Source organism: Helianthus annuus, chromosome 14 (genome assembly GCF_002127325.2).
Source record: "Helianthus annuus cultivar XRQ/B chromosome 14, HanXRQr2.0-SUNRISE, whole genome shotgun sequence".
Lineage (NCBI taxonomy): Eukaryota > Viridiplantae > Streptophyta > Magnoliopsida > Asterales > Asteraceae > Helianthus > Helianthus annuus.
Genome location: NC_035446.2, coordinates 134,725,543 through 134,741,329, shown reverse-complemented (window position 1 = coordinate 134,741,329; position 15,787 = coordinate 134,725,543). Strand labels below are relative to the sequence as shown.

At 40.2% G+C, this 15,787-nt stretch overlaps 1 protein-coding gene across 1 annotated transcript; it reads right to left on the bottom strand.

Moving 5' to 3' along the window:
• Window positions 1–921: 921 nt before the first annotated feature.
• Window positions 922–2,823, bottom strand: LOC110904002 (lysine-rich arabinogalactan protein 19). Its single transcript, XM_022149808.2, has 2 exons — window positions 1,778–2,823; window positions 922–1,240 (listed from the first exon to the last, which is right to left on the bottom strand). The coding sequence occupies exons 1-2, from the start codon at window positions 2,768–2,770 to the stop codon at window positions 1,160–1,162; spliced, it is 1,074 nt and encodes a 357-aa protein (XP_022005500.1). The 5' UTR covers window positions 2,771–2,823; the 3' UTR covers window positions 922–1,159.
• Window positions 2,824–15,787: the final 12,964 nt, after the last annotated feature.

Sequence of the window (15,787 nt, the reverse complement as noted above, 5' to 3'; positions counted from 1 at the left end):
ATCGACCACCACATCCCTGCCACCACCTCCACCACCACCTCCGCCACCACATCCCTGCCCAAACCTCCACAACCACATCCCTGCCCAAAAACCCCAAATCGAACCAAAACCCTAAATCGAACAAACCCCCAAATCGAGAGAGTGAGAGAGATACCAACATACCGTTGAGAGAGAGAGAGAGAGAGAAAGAGATCGGTGGTGGTGGTGCTACCAGATCGGAGATCGGTGGTGGTGCTTGAACCGAAACCCTAAATCGAACAAACCCCAAATCGATGAGAGAGAGAGATCGAGAGAGGAGACCATCATCATTATCATCGGTGGAGGAGATCGGTGGTGGTGCTTGAACAGTAGGAGACCATCATCATCATCATCGGAGATCGGTGGTGACGGTGGTGATGAAGGCAGAGAGAGAGAGATCGAGGGATTAGAGTGTGACGGGGGTGGGTGGTTGCGACGGGGGAGGCTTGTGGTGACGGTGGTGACGGTGGTGACGTGGTTCTTGGTGGTGGTGATGAAGGCAGAAAGGAGAGAGATCGAGGTTTGTGTGTGAAAGTGTGTAGTGTGTGTCTGAGAAGATGTTTTATAAAATAAAAAAACGAACCCTCTTTTCCTTGCAGCTGCAGACATTCGGTCCACCTCTTCTCCTGCAGATGTGGTCCGCAGACTGCAGACCTTTTCCCACAGAAAAAACAAACAGCACCTTATTGTATGCATAAACTTTACAACTTACTTTTGGGTTTTGGGTTTTGATGTGTATGGACACTTACTTTTGAAGTAAAATCTATCTCATTATATACAATTTTAAAGCTAGTTATCTCAAAATTTTAAAAGTTTAACTACATTAAAATTCAAAAACAATTTATATAAATTTCAAGTAATAATAGATATAATAATTACACATGTGGAGTTGGATACCAAGCATTGATCACCGCAAGTATTAGAAGGTACAAATATAAAAAAGTAGGTACAATGAATCCAGAATAATGTAAAACAATTAAAGAATATAAAAGGGCAGGGGGGCCATACCCAAGATACAGATCGAGCCGCGACTCATATAAATGGATTAAAACAATATATAATAAATAAAAATGAACACAAGAGAAACTACAATCAAACGAATAAAATCAGAAAATAAAAAAGAAAAAAAACAATATAGTGTTTAGAGCCAGCTGAAGATAGTCAATCCCAATACCAAGCTTCCGACCACCATCTGCACACCCTTCAATTTCTCTGCTCCATTCTGTAAAATTATGTTCACCATTGTCAGTCGGTATAAATATAAATTTTTTAACCTAAACTTTTAACCTTGATTTATTAGACATAACTACTCAGATCTAGATCAATATTAGCAAAAAGTCTTGGTGGCTAAGGCGTTTGGACTTAGGAGTGTGTCTCATGATTCAAAAGGATGAGTTATAAATCCGTGACTATAGTGTATTTATCTTAAGAAACCCAGAAATTATTGTTGACTAGTATTCTGAACTCCGGCGTTGCGGCCAACGAATCTTTAAGTAACTTGAATTTATACCGTTAAATATTTAATCTGACTTGTTTTCAAACAAAATTTATGTTAAAACGTAGAACAATTGAAAATATACATAAAAATAAAAATAAGCACGTAAAACCTAAATTATGTATTAAAAGTGAGTTAGTTACGTGTCAGATTAAATATGTATTAAAAGTGAGTTAGTTACGTGTCAACTGTAGATCAATGTATGTTGATAATTCTAATTCAAAAACACAACAAAATTGTGAAATTGAGTAACGGAAATCTTACATCGTCGGCAATGTCAGCAGAGGGAGCTGGAGCTGGAGTCATAGAAGTATAACTAGGTCCAGGAGCTTCATTAGGAGAAGCTGCTGGTCCCATAATTTCCGGCGCAGGCGCCGGAGACGTGCTCCGCTTCTTTGTCTTCTTACTAGGCGCAGGCGCTGGAACTTCAGCGGTTGGAGCCTCAATCGGAGCAGCAGTAGGTTCCGGTACTGGCGGCGATTCAACCTCTGTAGGTGGAGCACTAACCGGCTCCGCCGCAGGTGGCAAACTCACCGGCGCCGTCTCAGGAGCCGGTGGCGCACTCACTGGCTCCGCTGTCGGTGGTGAACTCACCGGCGTCTTAGTCGGAGGAGGAACAGAAACCGTCGGTGGAGATGCAGCAGGAGCTGTTACGGGAGCAGAAACTGGTGTTTTGGCGGGAGAGGTAGGTTTGGAAGGTGAAGTGGCAGGAGGAGTAATGACGGTTGTTGGTGGAGCTAGTGTCGGTGAAGCAGCAGGTGGAGTAGTGACAGTTGACGGTGGAGGTAGTGTCGGTGAAGTAGCAGGAGTAGTGACGGTTGATGGTGGAGCAAGTGTCGGTGAAGTAGCTGGAGGAGTAGTGACGGTTGGTGGTGGAGCAAGTGTCGGTGAAGTAGCTGGAGGATTAGTGACGGTTTTTGGTGGAGCAAATGTCGGTGAAGTAGCTGGAGGATTAGTGACGGTTTTTGGTGGAGCAAGTGTCGGTGAAGTAGAAGGAGGAGTAGCGACGGTTTTTGGTGGAGATTGTGTCGGTGAAGTAGAAGGAGGAGTAGTGATGGTTTTTGGTGGAGATTGTGTCGGTGAAGTAGCTGGAGGAGTGGTGACGGTTGATGGTGGAGCATGTTTCGGTGTAGCAGCAGGAGGAGTAGTGATGCTTGTTGGTGGAGGTAGTGTCGGTGAAGCTGCCGGAGATTGACCACCGACGGAAGCTACAATGACGCATATAAGTGCGATAAAAAGCATGTTTTTCTTGTCCATAACTAAGAAATGTGGAATGAAAGTGAGGGATGGAAAGATGGAGGAGAATAAGGCGGGTATAAGTAGCCGTTAGAGTTTAACAAACTTTTTTTTTTTTGGACCCATGCTACGTGTGCAAACAAATTAATCTTAGGTAAAGAGATTATCCGGGTAAACCTAATGGTAAAATGTCCTCCACGTTTGTAAATATCGACAACGCTACTAACCCGCCCACCATCATTCTAGAAGGAACGTATTATGCAAAGGGTAACTGTAATAAAACCTCTGACTCAACTCTTTTTTCAGACAAGAGTTAAACCCATAACCTTCACTTTTGAAACATCATTAGGCTGCAATGCACCACAAATTCTATCATTACTTAGCTACTTAACTAGTGTAACCAAATACACAAATACACAGTTATGAATTGGACCCCTTGGCCATGTGAAATCGGGGATTAGGTTTTTTATTAATTATTTCCCGTAATAATATCTGCGTCCTCTACAATAATTTTTATTATCAATTTGTATTTTATATATATTTTTTTATTTTCCTATTAGACTAATAAGATATAATTTTTTATGGGTGATTTGGATTTTGGAAGAATGATTATTGTGTTATCAAATCACACATCACTTTCAATTCTCAGATGGAGACACTCTATTTTGATTATCTAATTATTTGATATTAAATTATTAGTTTCAAATAGTATAGAAACTAATTATTTTGTTAAGTTGTAAGTTTATTTAATTTTAGTTGTTACATATTAAAATGATTACAACTTATCAGACAATTAGCCGTTAGATATACGGATGTTACGGCACTACACAAGACAAACATTTAATCGTTATGTTATAATTTTATTTTGTTAGGATTGTTTATCCGATTCTTATTCTTTCACAATACTTGATAACTTTCATAGTTGCATAACACATTGCCAAGCACTCTTCACATTTAAGATTAGTGAAAACATAACACCCTAAGTATTAAAAGCGCTGACACTTTTACCCCTTATTTTTAAAATTTTGTTGCCTTACCCTCATCTATCTCAATTGCATCAATTTTGAATCCTCTGTCAAGACAACGGTTGTTTGACTATTAGTAATGTGTCTTGAAGTTTTAGGAATTTTGTTTTTTAGTTGTTCTTGTTCATGAAGATCTTAAAGATCTGAGTTTTTGTTCACGTGCAGATAATAGGTCCATGTGAAATGACCATTTTACCCTCTGACCATTAGTGGGTAACGGTTGATTTTTACAGAGTTTAGGTCCAGGGTCCAAAATTGATGCAATTAGGACTGAACAAGGCAGCAAAATTTTGAAAATAGAGGATACGAGTGTCAGCGCCTATAAACCTCAAGGGGTAAAATTATAGTTTACTAACATAAATCTTACACTTTTTTTTTTTTTTTTAAATCAAGAAGAAAACTTGTATACATTTCACATTTGAGTACTTTTTAGATTAAAGAAAACTATATATTCAAAATTCAAGTCCCGTGACACGTTTTTACTTAATAATTGAAAGTGACCTTTGACCTAGCAAAGTAGCAATGCATTTAAAAGAATATATGAATATTTTGTTGGATAAAAAGGGATTTAATTCGTGCAAAGCTTTATAGTTAATACACATTTTAGGCTTTTTTATTGTTATTAATGTTTTCTTTGTTACGTTATAACCATAGTTATTAAAGGCGCGAAGCGCACTCTAGGCGCATAGGCTCCGATTAGGGTCTAGGCGATAGGCGCAAAAAAAGCGTGGGCCCGAGAAAAAAAAAAGCGTATTTAAATACAAAAAATTAAAAAGTTTATTAAGGGAATAAAGTACTCAAAACCAAAACAATAATGTTCATACTAGCACTTAAAAAGTCACAGATAACAAAATATTTAAAACCAAAATGTTCATAGCACTTAAAAAGTATCTGATAACAAAATACTTAAAACCAAAATGCTCAAACTCAAAAGCAAAAAGTTCACTAAAGTAATAATGAGTAAAACTTGAAAGCCAAAAGAACTGAATAATCTTGATAACACGAACTGAATAATCTTGAGTAAAAAGTCTTTCGTGTGGTGTTGTAGGTTACAAGTTGGTGTTTTACATTTTGCAACGCGCGGATTGGCGTCAACTCGTTAGATAGAAAACAAAAACACTACATTATGTATGCAAAATCAGAAATAATCAGCTGGTAAAGAATAGGAACAATATCAAATCAGAAATAAATACACTGCAGAATATGAGGAGTTTACAAATTATAAAAATAATATCCCTATTTATCAGGAACATGTAGAATTAAATCAGAAATATACTAATCGAAGAATTCAAACTGAGATCCGGATATTAGAGATATAATCCGCTGGAAATCTCCCTATAAATACTCCAGGATATCAAGAATTTACGAATTAAAAAAAAATATTTATCAGCAATTCAGTATTAACTGTGCGCTAAAATTACCTAGGAATCAGGAGCGCATTTAATGCGCATCGCTCAAAAAATTTGCCTAGGCGCCAAAAGCGTGCGCTTTTGATAACTCTGGTTATAACTAAGTGATGAAACACTGGTCAACACCGATGGTTAACGAGCTGGATTGTCTCTTATGTGGGTTCAATCTCCTTCTCTACTCGTCAATGACTAAGGTCCTGCAAAACAACAACACCGTTAGCTCGCTAAGAGGGGAATATGGGGGTTTCCCTCTTAACCGGGCTCCGGCGTGAGAATAAGTACTGCTCTGAGGAAGAAAACAGTGTGTGTTGTGGGTGAAAGTGAGGAGAATAGAATGGATAACCTGAATGATGAAGGGTCCTATTTATAGCCGGAGGGTGAAGAAGCGAGGAACAACCTTGCCAGCTGTCCGACCAAGGGGAATATCCTCTTGGTCTCCTCTGCTGTGTCTAGGATAGTGGTCCACGTGGCGCGCCGATATTCGTCCATGCTGGAGAAAACGTACTTCTGTTGTCGGTCTGCTCCCAGATTTGTTGCAGGTCTACATGGCGCTTGATGACCGGTGACACGTGTTGTCCTTTTTGTCAGAAGTAGCATCTTTGGTGCCACCTTGACGTCTTCCAGAAGCTTCTAGAAGCTTCTGGATTTTCTTGCTGATGTAGGCGCCATGTTGGACTGAAAAAGTGGTGTGGTCCCTGCCATGTGGATATGGGATTGGGACCATACCTCTTCAAGTCCCCCTAGTCCAGTGTGTCTTCTAGTTGAGTTGATCGTCTAGGAGGGATTCTGGACTTATAAGGGTAGTGTTTGTTTTCTTTCTTAAAACATATGTTGATTGCCTTGCGCGATTGAGCCAAGTGGACGCATGGCGCATGGCGTATGATGGTAACCTTACAAAGTTGAGCCAGGTGGACGCATGGCGCATGACGTATGATGGTAACCTTACAAGGTTGAGCCAGGTGGACGCATGGCGCATGGCGTATGATGGTAACCTTACAAAGTTGAGCCACCTGGACGCACGGCGCATGGCGTATGATGGTAACTTTGCAAAGTTGAGCCAACTGGATGCACGGCGCGTGGCGTATGGTGGTTCCTTCTAAGAGAAGTTTCTTTTCTTTGCTTGAAGACAACTGACATGACCTTCTGTTGTCTCTGTCTTTTCGGAGGTGAACAGTCGTCTTTTCAGATGTGTCAGTTTCTTTTTCACCAGGGTGTCAGGTGTGTGCCGCCCACGTTTCCGAAAAACAAGGCGACGGTTTCTCTCCCTTCTAACGTGTCTTTTCCTTGTTGGTTGACCGTCTGTATTCCTGACGACCCACTACCCATCGCATTTAAGGCGATGGGTATAAATAGATGGCGGTTTTCTCCTTTTCTTTACTTTCAAAATTCAAACTCCATTTTTCTCTCTTTGGATTCTTGCCAAACTTCCTGAAATTCTTCCTTTTCTATCTTTTTCTGTTCTTGCAACTATGTCTACCGGTGGTAATCCTACCAGAAAAAGGAAGTATAAACCAAAGAATCCTCCTGGTCCAGATCGTGCAGAGATAAGTTGGAAGGAGGAGGAGTTTCAAAATCTTGTCCGGGACATGGGTTTCCAGTCTGAGTGGGGTGTTTAGTTTCTGACTCAAAAATCGACTGCATTAGATGCTCCTCCTGGGTATATAACCCTGTATGCTGCTTTTTTCGAGAGGGTAACTTTCGTCTTCCCATGACGAAGTTCACTAGGGAAGTGCTGACCAACTATGGGCTTCATATTTCTCAAATAAACGCTTTGGGGCTTCCCCGGATTACTCATTTTGAGTTTATATGCCGGGCCAACCGTATTGAACCGACTTTTGAGATGTTCAACGTTTTCTACTACGTTAGCTATACTGGAGGCTTTTATTCTTTCAACTCCCGGACCGGTGGGGTTAGCCCTTGCAGTGCTAACCCACCGAAGAGTCTGCATGATTGGAAACAAAAGTTTTTCTACATTCATCGTGGGGTCATCCCCATCGATATGCACTACCGCCCAGAGAGTGAAGGAATTCCTCGTGTGAATGTGTCTATAAACTTCGCTGATCAAGAGTGGTACAAAACGCTAACCCGAAAGGCTACTAACATCTCTCAACTAGAAGAGAGGGCACTGGTGGGGGCTGGTATGAGCATGTTATGGGCCCCTCGGAACCCTAAGGGTATCCCTGTTTATGGCTATCAGGGGAAAGGTATTGTTGTTATTAACTTGTGCTTGTATTTTTCTTTAGTTATGTCATGCTTTCCCTCATGTTATTGTATTTTACAGTGGGATATAGTTTGTTGAATGTCCTCGATCCTAAGGCTGCTGGTGCCATGGTGGAAGTGATACTTCCTGAGGGAAAGCCTGTGTGGTTGGATCAGATACGGGACGGTTTCTTGCACCCTACCAGCGACAGTTTTGCTGCTTATGCCAATGCTATCTCAGGTGATGATGTCACACCCCCAAAATCCACAAGCAGAGTATCACCGCAGGAGGCGTGACTGACCAGGATCTTAGCCACCAATTACATTGAACTTATAAAGATAAAATAAAACTTTCATTTATTTAAGTAAGTGTTACAATACAAGAATTATTATCCAGCGGAAGCATATTACAATTTTTCATGAGTTTCATAAAATAGGCGTATAATCCATAAGACTCGTCTTGTGATTCCTTGTAACTTGACCCATGACCACTCCAGCATCCCAGACAGCAAGTTCCAATGATTTACACCTAAAGGCCTGCAAGGCATGTAACAACGAGTCAACAACAAAGTTGAGCGAGTTCACAGTTGGTTGTTTAGTTTTTAGTGTTTGTTTTGAAAACCATAAGTTGTTTCGTAAACCACGAGTTAACCAGTATCTTTGTTTCCCAAACCATGTCCATAATCAGTGGGGGCTTCCCCATGTGAACCACTAGACCCGTTTACCATATCGACCACTGACTAAAGTAAGTTGGTGCCCTGACGGCAATGTCTATCATCATTGACTAGTGCCCAGATCCATTAGTTCACGCCCGTCCTCTGCGGCACGGTGTGAGGCTTGTCAAACCTAAATAGCGCTATCTAACTAATGACCCGCTCGCCATTGGCCCGGCGATTAAGTCGATATAAAAGGAGGGACTTCATGATAGAGAGTTTTGGTCTAGTATCCGTGTTGTCACCCTTCAGTGAAGAGGGTGTGTACGTAATCCCCAAACCAGGAGATTACGCAGGTTCCGATTATATTCTTATCACGTGTTGTCACCCTTCAAAAAAGAGGGTGTGTATGTGTCCCAAGCCAGGAGATCACACAGTTTCAGTTTAAATCCTTTACCCATTCCCAACCCTTGGGAATCCCATGCCTTGTGGAAAGTGTGAACTCACCTTGGTTTGCTCGGTTTCATAAGTTTCTTGTTCACAACTAAGCAGTCAGTCGTAGCCTAGTATGATTACCATAATCAATTAGTTTTACGTACACCCCATTTCACATAGCACACATTGTACACTACATACATTATCACATAGCTCGTCATCACATACGCATGACACCTAATCAGACGATAATCAACAACACATAATGAATCAGTTTGTTCAAATAAACACTTAACAATCCACCCCTCCTTATAAAATTGTGCGACTGACATAATGTTCGTGGGTCAGTGCTCGACTCAAATCAGATTGTGCAATCCAACTAATTTAGTGGCCCATACTTAGTGTGCGATCAATGTAATCTATTCTAGAAACATGGATTTAGTTATAGAAATAAAATCCATCAATTACACAATTTGGGAACCCATCCTTTAATTTATGTAAACAACATCTCCATTTAATCAAAACTCCATTTAGATCAAATAGCATAAAAGTTTCTAAGTCAACATAACAGTTCATCAATATCATCATACAACATAATTTCATCATTTAACATCCTAATGCTTTCAGGTTCATAGTCATACCATTACATCACATTTGATCAGTTAAACCTAACACATAATCACACACAAGTAATACACTTATCCTATAATGTGCTCGGCCCCATCCAATGGCCCAATACTAAGGTGTGCGAGTGGTTTTAATGGTGCGGTCATAGCACGGTTCGGCCCAACGTTAATATCGACCGGCCCAGCTACATCAGTCACACCTTATGGCAGTATTCAAACGAATTAACCCGATGAACATCATGAAACTATCATATCGATTCAATTCCTTAAAGTCAAAAAGGTCACATAGAGTCAAAGTGTTTAAAAGAGATAAGATGCATTCCAATCAACTGATTGTTGTCGGCCATATATACCTGAATAATTAATAATGTCCGCATGTGTATGTAGTGATTAAATTGTCAGGATCATGTGTGATAACAACTAATATGTCGGCCATTATAGAACTGAGATCGTGACCTATCCTAGTTCATCTATGGTTCATTAGGTTTCAGGTTTATTACCCACACAATCCCATCCTATACTTTTTGTAATCACAGCCGATGATTATGACCAACATGTATTCGAAACAATTATCAGTTTTATTACTTGCCAAAGAGTTCAAACGCTAACATAATATCACATCTTATCACCAATAATTAATCATCAAAGCTTGATGTGTGTAAAATGCAACATATAAAACACATCAATTAAGGCATAAAACTAACCCTTTTTAAGTACTAATGTTGGAAAAAGAGTGTTTTTGTCTTCCTTTTGTATTTTCAGGATGAAATGAGCTCAAAATCACAAAAGAAGCAAAAAGACCACTAATTCTACCATAAATACAAGAAAAGGAACAAAAGTGGACTGCCCGGACCCTCAACGGCACCTCCCAAAACAAAAAGAAGAAAACAGAGTCTGAACACGCCCCGTGTCCAGCGAACACGGGGGCGTGCCCAGGAAGCAGCAGAAAAGACAAACCAGTAGAAGCTTCCATTGCTCACCACGGGGCCGTGCCCAGCGGGCACGGGGGCGTGTTGAAAGTACAGCAGGCGCATTAATTGTAATTCGCAATTACAATTAATGAAGAGAGAGAGTGTCAGACGGGCACGGGGCCGTGTCCAGTGGACACGGGGCCGTGTCCAGCGTTCTGTCCAGCCTATAAATAGAGGAGCTTGGTTTCATTCTCCCTCATCCCTTGGCACACCACCTCTCTCACACCTCATCCACCACCCACCACCACCATATCACCATCATCCACCACCATCATCCATTGTCCATCGTAGAGTGTGTGAGTCGTCTCGGGATCCAAGATTGATCGTAAGAGTTCTTGACAATCAAGGCCATGTTTGCCTAAGTCTCTTACATCACTTGGTGAAGACAAGTGTTTAGTATAATACTTTTTATTTTTAATCTTTTGCACTTTTTATTTGGTTTTGTATTAATGACTTTAATAACTAGTTACTTATGTTGAAGGTGATCTTTCCTTATCGTTTGTCCGTGGTGTCTTGGCATTATTTTACTGTCTATATAAAATAAAAGATTTTCACCATTCATATCTCCACGGTCTATATGGAGATATGTTGGCTACCTGGTCGGGGGTTAAGGGAACGGTTTGGTAAAGGTCTTGCCCTTGTTCAGCGTTTAGAGGTCCTGCTTGGGACCTGGGTCAAATTTAGTAGGATCTCCTTCAATGCCCATAGGTATTGGATGGCGGGGATCCAAACTCTTTGACCCCCTCATAAGTTAACTACTATTAATACTATAACCCGGCTATTTAGGACTGTATCCCTGCTGACTCAGACTACTTAGCCGAGGGTAACGTCACCGCCAAAAGCGGGGCCTACCATAATTTGCATTAATAACTTAATTCATTATCTTTCAATAATCCGACCCTTTAGGATTGTATCCTTGCTGACTCAAACTACTGGGTTGAGGGTAACGTCGCCTTCAAAAGAGGGGCCTACTACAATAACTAAGATAATCTCTTAAACAAGTGCAAAAGTGCGAAAATAATCAAAGGTTATACTAATACACGTGTCGGATCCAAGTGATTCATCTTGTCTATCTGTTTTTATTTTATTTTATTTTTCAGCATTTAGTTAGTTTTTATTTTTCTTAGTTTAAATCATTTTTTCTAACCTTTTGATTTGATTAGACGTTGAGGATAAACCGGTATTAAAAGCTCTTGTGTCCTTGGACGACCTCGGTATCTTACCAACACTATACTACGTCCACGATGGGTGCACTTGCCCATATGTGTGTTTAGTGTTAGTAAATATCGTGTTTTATATATTTAAAACTTGGCTAAAAGTGTAAAAAGGGCTTAAATATATATCTAAAAAATATACACACTGACACGCATCAAGTTTTTGGTGCCGTTGCCGGGGACACAAGGATTTTAAGAAAGCTTAAAATCGACGGCCTAATCAGTTTTTCAAAACCTTTTTCAAAACGCGCGCATTTTTCTGCATTTTAGTTTAGTTTTGCATTTACAGTAGCCTGAACACGGGGCCGTGCTCGCTGAACACGCCCCCGTGCTGCATATTTTAGAGTAGATACCCAGATACAGAGTCTGAACACGGGGCCGTGCTCACCGAACACGCCCCCGTGCTCAACGTGACCAGTAAATTTAATTAAAACGCCCAGATACAGTCCCTGAACACGGGGCCGTGTTCACTCAACACGGGGCCGTGTCCAGCTTCTGTTTCCGTCTTATTTTTGTTTTCTGGTCCCGAGACTCAGTTGTGGTCTGTTGAGTGATTCTTATGGATCAATACTCAAGAGGTTACAACTACACCTATGATGAGGATGATTATAGAGGTAATTATTGCACTAATTGTCGTAATGCACGCTCGGTTCAATATAGTACTTCATATCAACCATCCAATTCATACAACCATTATGAGGAGCCCAGGTACGAGCCATCAACTTCATATACATCCTATGAAGACCCAAGGTATGAACCTACTCCCTCATACTCATATTTTGATGAACCAAGGTATGAGCCTTCATACTCATACTTTGAAGATTCAACATATGAGCCACCACCTTCATACTCTTATTATGAGGAACCATGGCGTGAACAACCCACCTCATATGAGTACTATGAAGAACAAAGTTTCGACCCTTATCCATCATATACTTACAATGAAGAACAATGGTGCGAACCATCTACTTCATATGAGTATTATGAGGAACCAAGGATCGAACAACCGGATTCAAGCTTTGAGGATCCAAATTCTTTCAATCTCACCGAAGTAACTAATAGGATATTAGAACACATTAAAACTATCGAACGTTGCATGAAAGAATCTCGCGCAAGGGAAAAGGAATCCCGCGCAAGAGAAGAATTAAAAAATGATAATAACGTAGAGATAGTTGAAAGTGTAAAAATGGAAGAACAAGAAAGTGAAAAACAGACACATGAGTTAAACAACGAAAATGGTGAGTCCGATAATGTTAAAATTCAAGAAGAGTCTAATTTTGAGGAAATTATTCTCTTGTCACCTACTTTCGAAAATCATTGTTTAATAACCCCTCATGCCAAGTTTTTAAAAGAGTTAAACACTAATGCTAAAATCAATGACTTAGTAAGTGTTAAGTTAACTAATGATCAAACCTCGCTAATAAAAGAAGATCCTTTTGAAATTAACATCACACCGGTTCCATGTTTCTTTCAAAATTCGTTTATTAGCAATATCACTATTGATAAAGATCTTTGTGTTAACATAATGCCTAACTACATTTTTGAAAAGTTAAGTATTAGTGATTTCACTCCACTTCAAATACCCATTTTTCTATCCGACCGAAAAGTAATGAAATCAATCGGTGTAGTTGAAGATGTTTTGGTTCAAACAAATCAAATGGTAATCCCAACCGACTTCGTCATCTTAGATGATGCCCCCCTAGTCTTGGGAAAACCTTTTGTACAAACTCACAAAGCTTTGAAAAACCGGAAATTCAACAATCTACCTCTTCAATTAGGGGCATTCAAAAGGAGCATAGATCTTGAGCGCTCAATGAAATATCCTTTTGGCAATAATGACCCCCTAATTGAAGATGAAGCTGAACCACCCGATACAATCAACGAAGAAGACCACTTTGTCGATGAAGAGGTAGCCATAGAACAAACTTTTAAAGTTCTTGATCTAGACGAGCCACAAAATAAGGTGTCTCCTAAAGACCCACCCATTGTGCTCAAAGAACTTCCTAAAGGTTTGGAATATGCTTTTCTAGGCAAAGATGGTAGTTTACCTGTAATTATTTCGTCTAAATTAACTAGCAAAGAAAAAGAAAAATTAGTTAACCTACTTAAAAAACACAAAAATGCGATCGCTTGGAAGCTTGTAGATATTAAAGGAATAAGTCCTTCCATGTGCACGCACAAAATTTTAATGAATGATGACTACAAAACGGTGATTCAACCACAACGAAGAGTGAACCCCAATGTTCAAGAAGTGGTTAAAAATGAAGTCATCAAACTACTCGACGCCGGACTAATCTACCCTATCTCCGATAGCCCGTGGGTAAGTCCCGTCCAAGTAGTCCCAAAGAAAGGAGGTATGACGGTAATAACTAACGAGAAAAATGAATTAATACCTACGAGAACCGTCACAGGATGGAGAGTCTGTATAGATTATAGGAGATTAAATGAAGCAACAAGGAAAGACCACTTTCCTTTACCATTCATTGATCAAATGTTAGAAAGATTATCCGGTCATAAATTTTATTGTTTCTTAGATGGTTTTTCAGGTTACTTCCAAATACCGATAGCACCAGAAGACCAAGAGAAAACAACTTTCACATGCCCCTACGGAACTTTTGCATATCGACGCATGCCATTCGGTCTATGTAATGCACCTGCAACATTCCAACGTTGTATGGTCGCCATTTTCCATGATATGATTGAAAAAACCATGGAAGTCTTCATGGATGACTTTTCCATCTTTGGAGACTCATATGATCAATGCCTCGATAATCTTGAACGAATGCTATCCCGATGTGAGGAAACTAACCTCGCCCTTAACTGGGAAAAATGCCATTTCATGGTAACAGAGGGAATAGTACTCGGGCATAAAATCTCAAGCGAAGGAATGGAAGTTGATCGAGCAAAAATAGAGACTATTTCTCGATTACCTCCTCCATCCTCCGTGAGAGCAATCAGAAGTTTCCTAGGGCATGCCGGATTCTATAGAAGGTTTATCAAAGACTTTTCGAAAATTTCAAGACCTCTAACAAGATTGCTTGAAAAAGATGCACCCTTCATCTTTGACAAGGAATGCAATCAAGCATTTCTAACCCTCAAGGAAATGCTAGTCAATGCACCTATCATGATAGCACCTGATTGGAAATTTCCTTTCGAAATCATGTGCGATGCAAGCGACTTTGCTGTTGGAGCAGTCTTGGGACAAAGAAAAGAAAAACATTTCCACCCAATTTATTATGCTAGTAAAACTCTAAATGATGCACAAGAAAATTATACAACTACAGAAAAAGAGTTACTAGCGGTGGTATTTGCTTTTGATAAATTTCGTTCTTATCTTGTTCTTTCTAAAACAATAGTGTATACAGACCATGCAGCCATCAGGTACCTCTTCAAGAAGCAAGACGCAAAACCCCGTTTGATAAGGTGGATTCTACTCCTCCAAGAATTCGACATTGAAATCAAGGACAAAAGAGGAGCAGAAAACACTGCTGCGGATCATCTCTCACGCTTAGAAGACCCAGCTTTGGAGACAACCAGGGACGAGCAAATCAACGAAAAATTTCCCACGGAGTCCCTGGAAATGATGGAAAGCAGACAAGAACCATGGTATGCCGACTACGCTAATTTCTTAGCCAGTGGTATAGTCACCAAAGGATGGCCACATCATCAAAGAAAAAAGTTCTTTGCTGATGTAAAGCATTACTTTTGGGAAGACCCCTATCTTTTCAAAATGTGTGCCGACCAACTCATCCGAAGGTGTGTCCATGGTAATGAAGCACGAAGAATACTCCGTCATTGTCATGAAGGTCCATACGGAGGACATCATGGTGCCGCAAGTACCGCAAGAAAGGTATTTGATTCGGGATTTTACTGGCCAACCATTTACAAGGATGCACAAAACCTTGTAAAGACATGTGATGCCTGCCAAAGAACAGGTAATATTTCTTCCAAAAATGAAATGCCTCAAAATGGCATTCTCGTTTGTGAAATCTTTGATGTGTGGGGACTCGATTTCATGGGACCCTTCCCACCTTCAAAGGGAAACAAATATATACTTGTGGCAGTCGATTACTTGTCTAAATGGGCAGAGGCCGAGGCTCTTCCAACAAATGATGGAAGAGTAGTGGTAAAATTCCTGAAAAAGTTGTTCTCTCGTTTCGGGACACCAAAAGCATTAATAAGTGATAGAGGTACCCATTTTTGCAATCATCAACTCGAAAAAATATTAACAAGGTATGGGGTCTATCACCGGGTCTCAACAGCATATCATCCTCAAACAAATGGGCAAGCCGAAGTGACTAATCGAGGTTTAAAACGAATACTTGAGAAAACCGTAGGAATAAATAAAAAAGAATGGGCCGACAAACTAGACGACGCTTTATGGGCTTTTCGAACCGCTTATAAAACCACTATAGGAACAACCCCATATAAACTCGTCTATGGAAAAAGTTGTCACTTGCCAGTAGAAATCGCTCACAAAGCCTACTGGGCAATAAAAAACGTAAA

What these genes read in the sequence shown, in the direction of transcription:
- LOC110904002 (XM_022149808.2), bottom strand. Translation starts at nt 2,770, where the DNA reads ATGGACAAGAAAAACATGCTTTTTATCGCACTTATATGCGTCATTGTA. An exon ending in CTGCTGACATTGCCGACGAT is followed by an intron (nt 1,241 to 1,777) that starts GTAAGATTTCCG and finishes ATAATTTTACAG; the next exon opens with AATGGAGCAGAGAAATTGAA.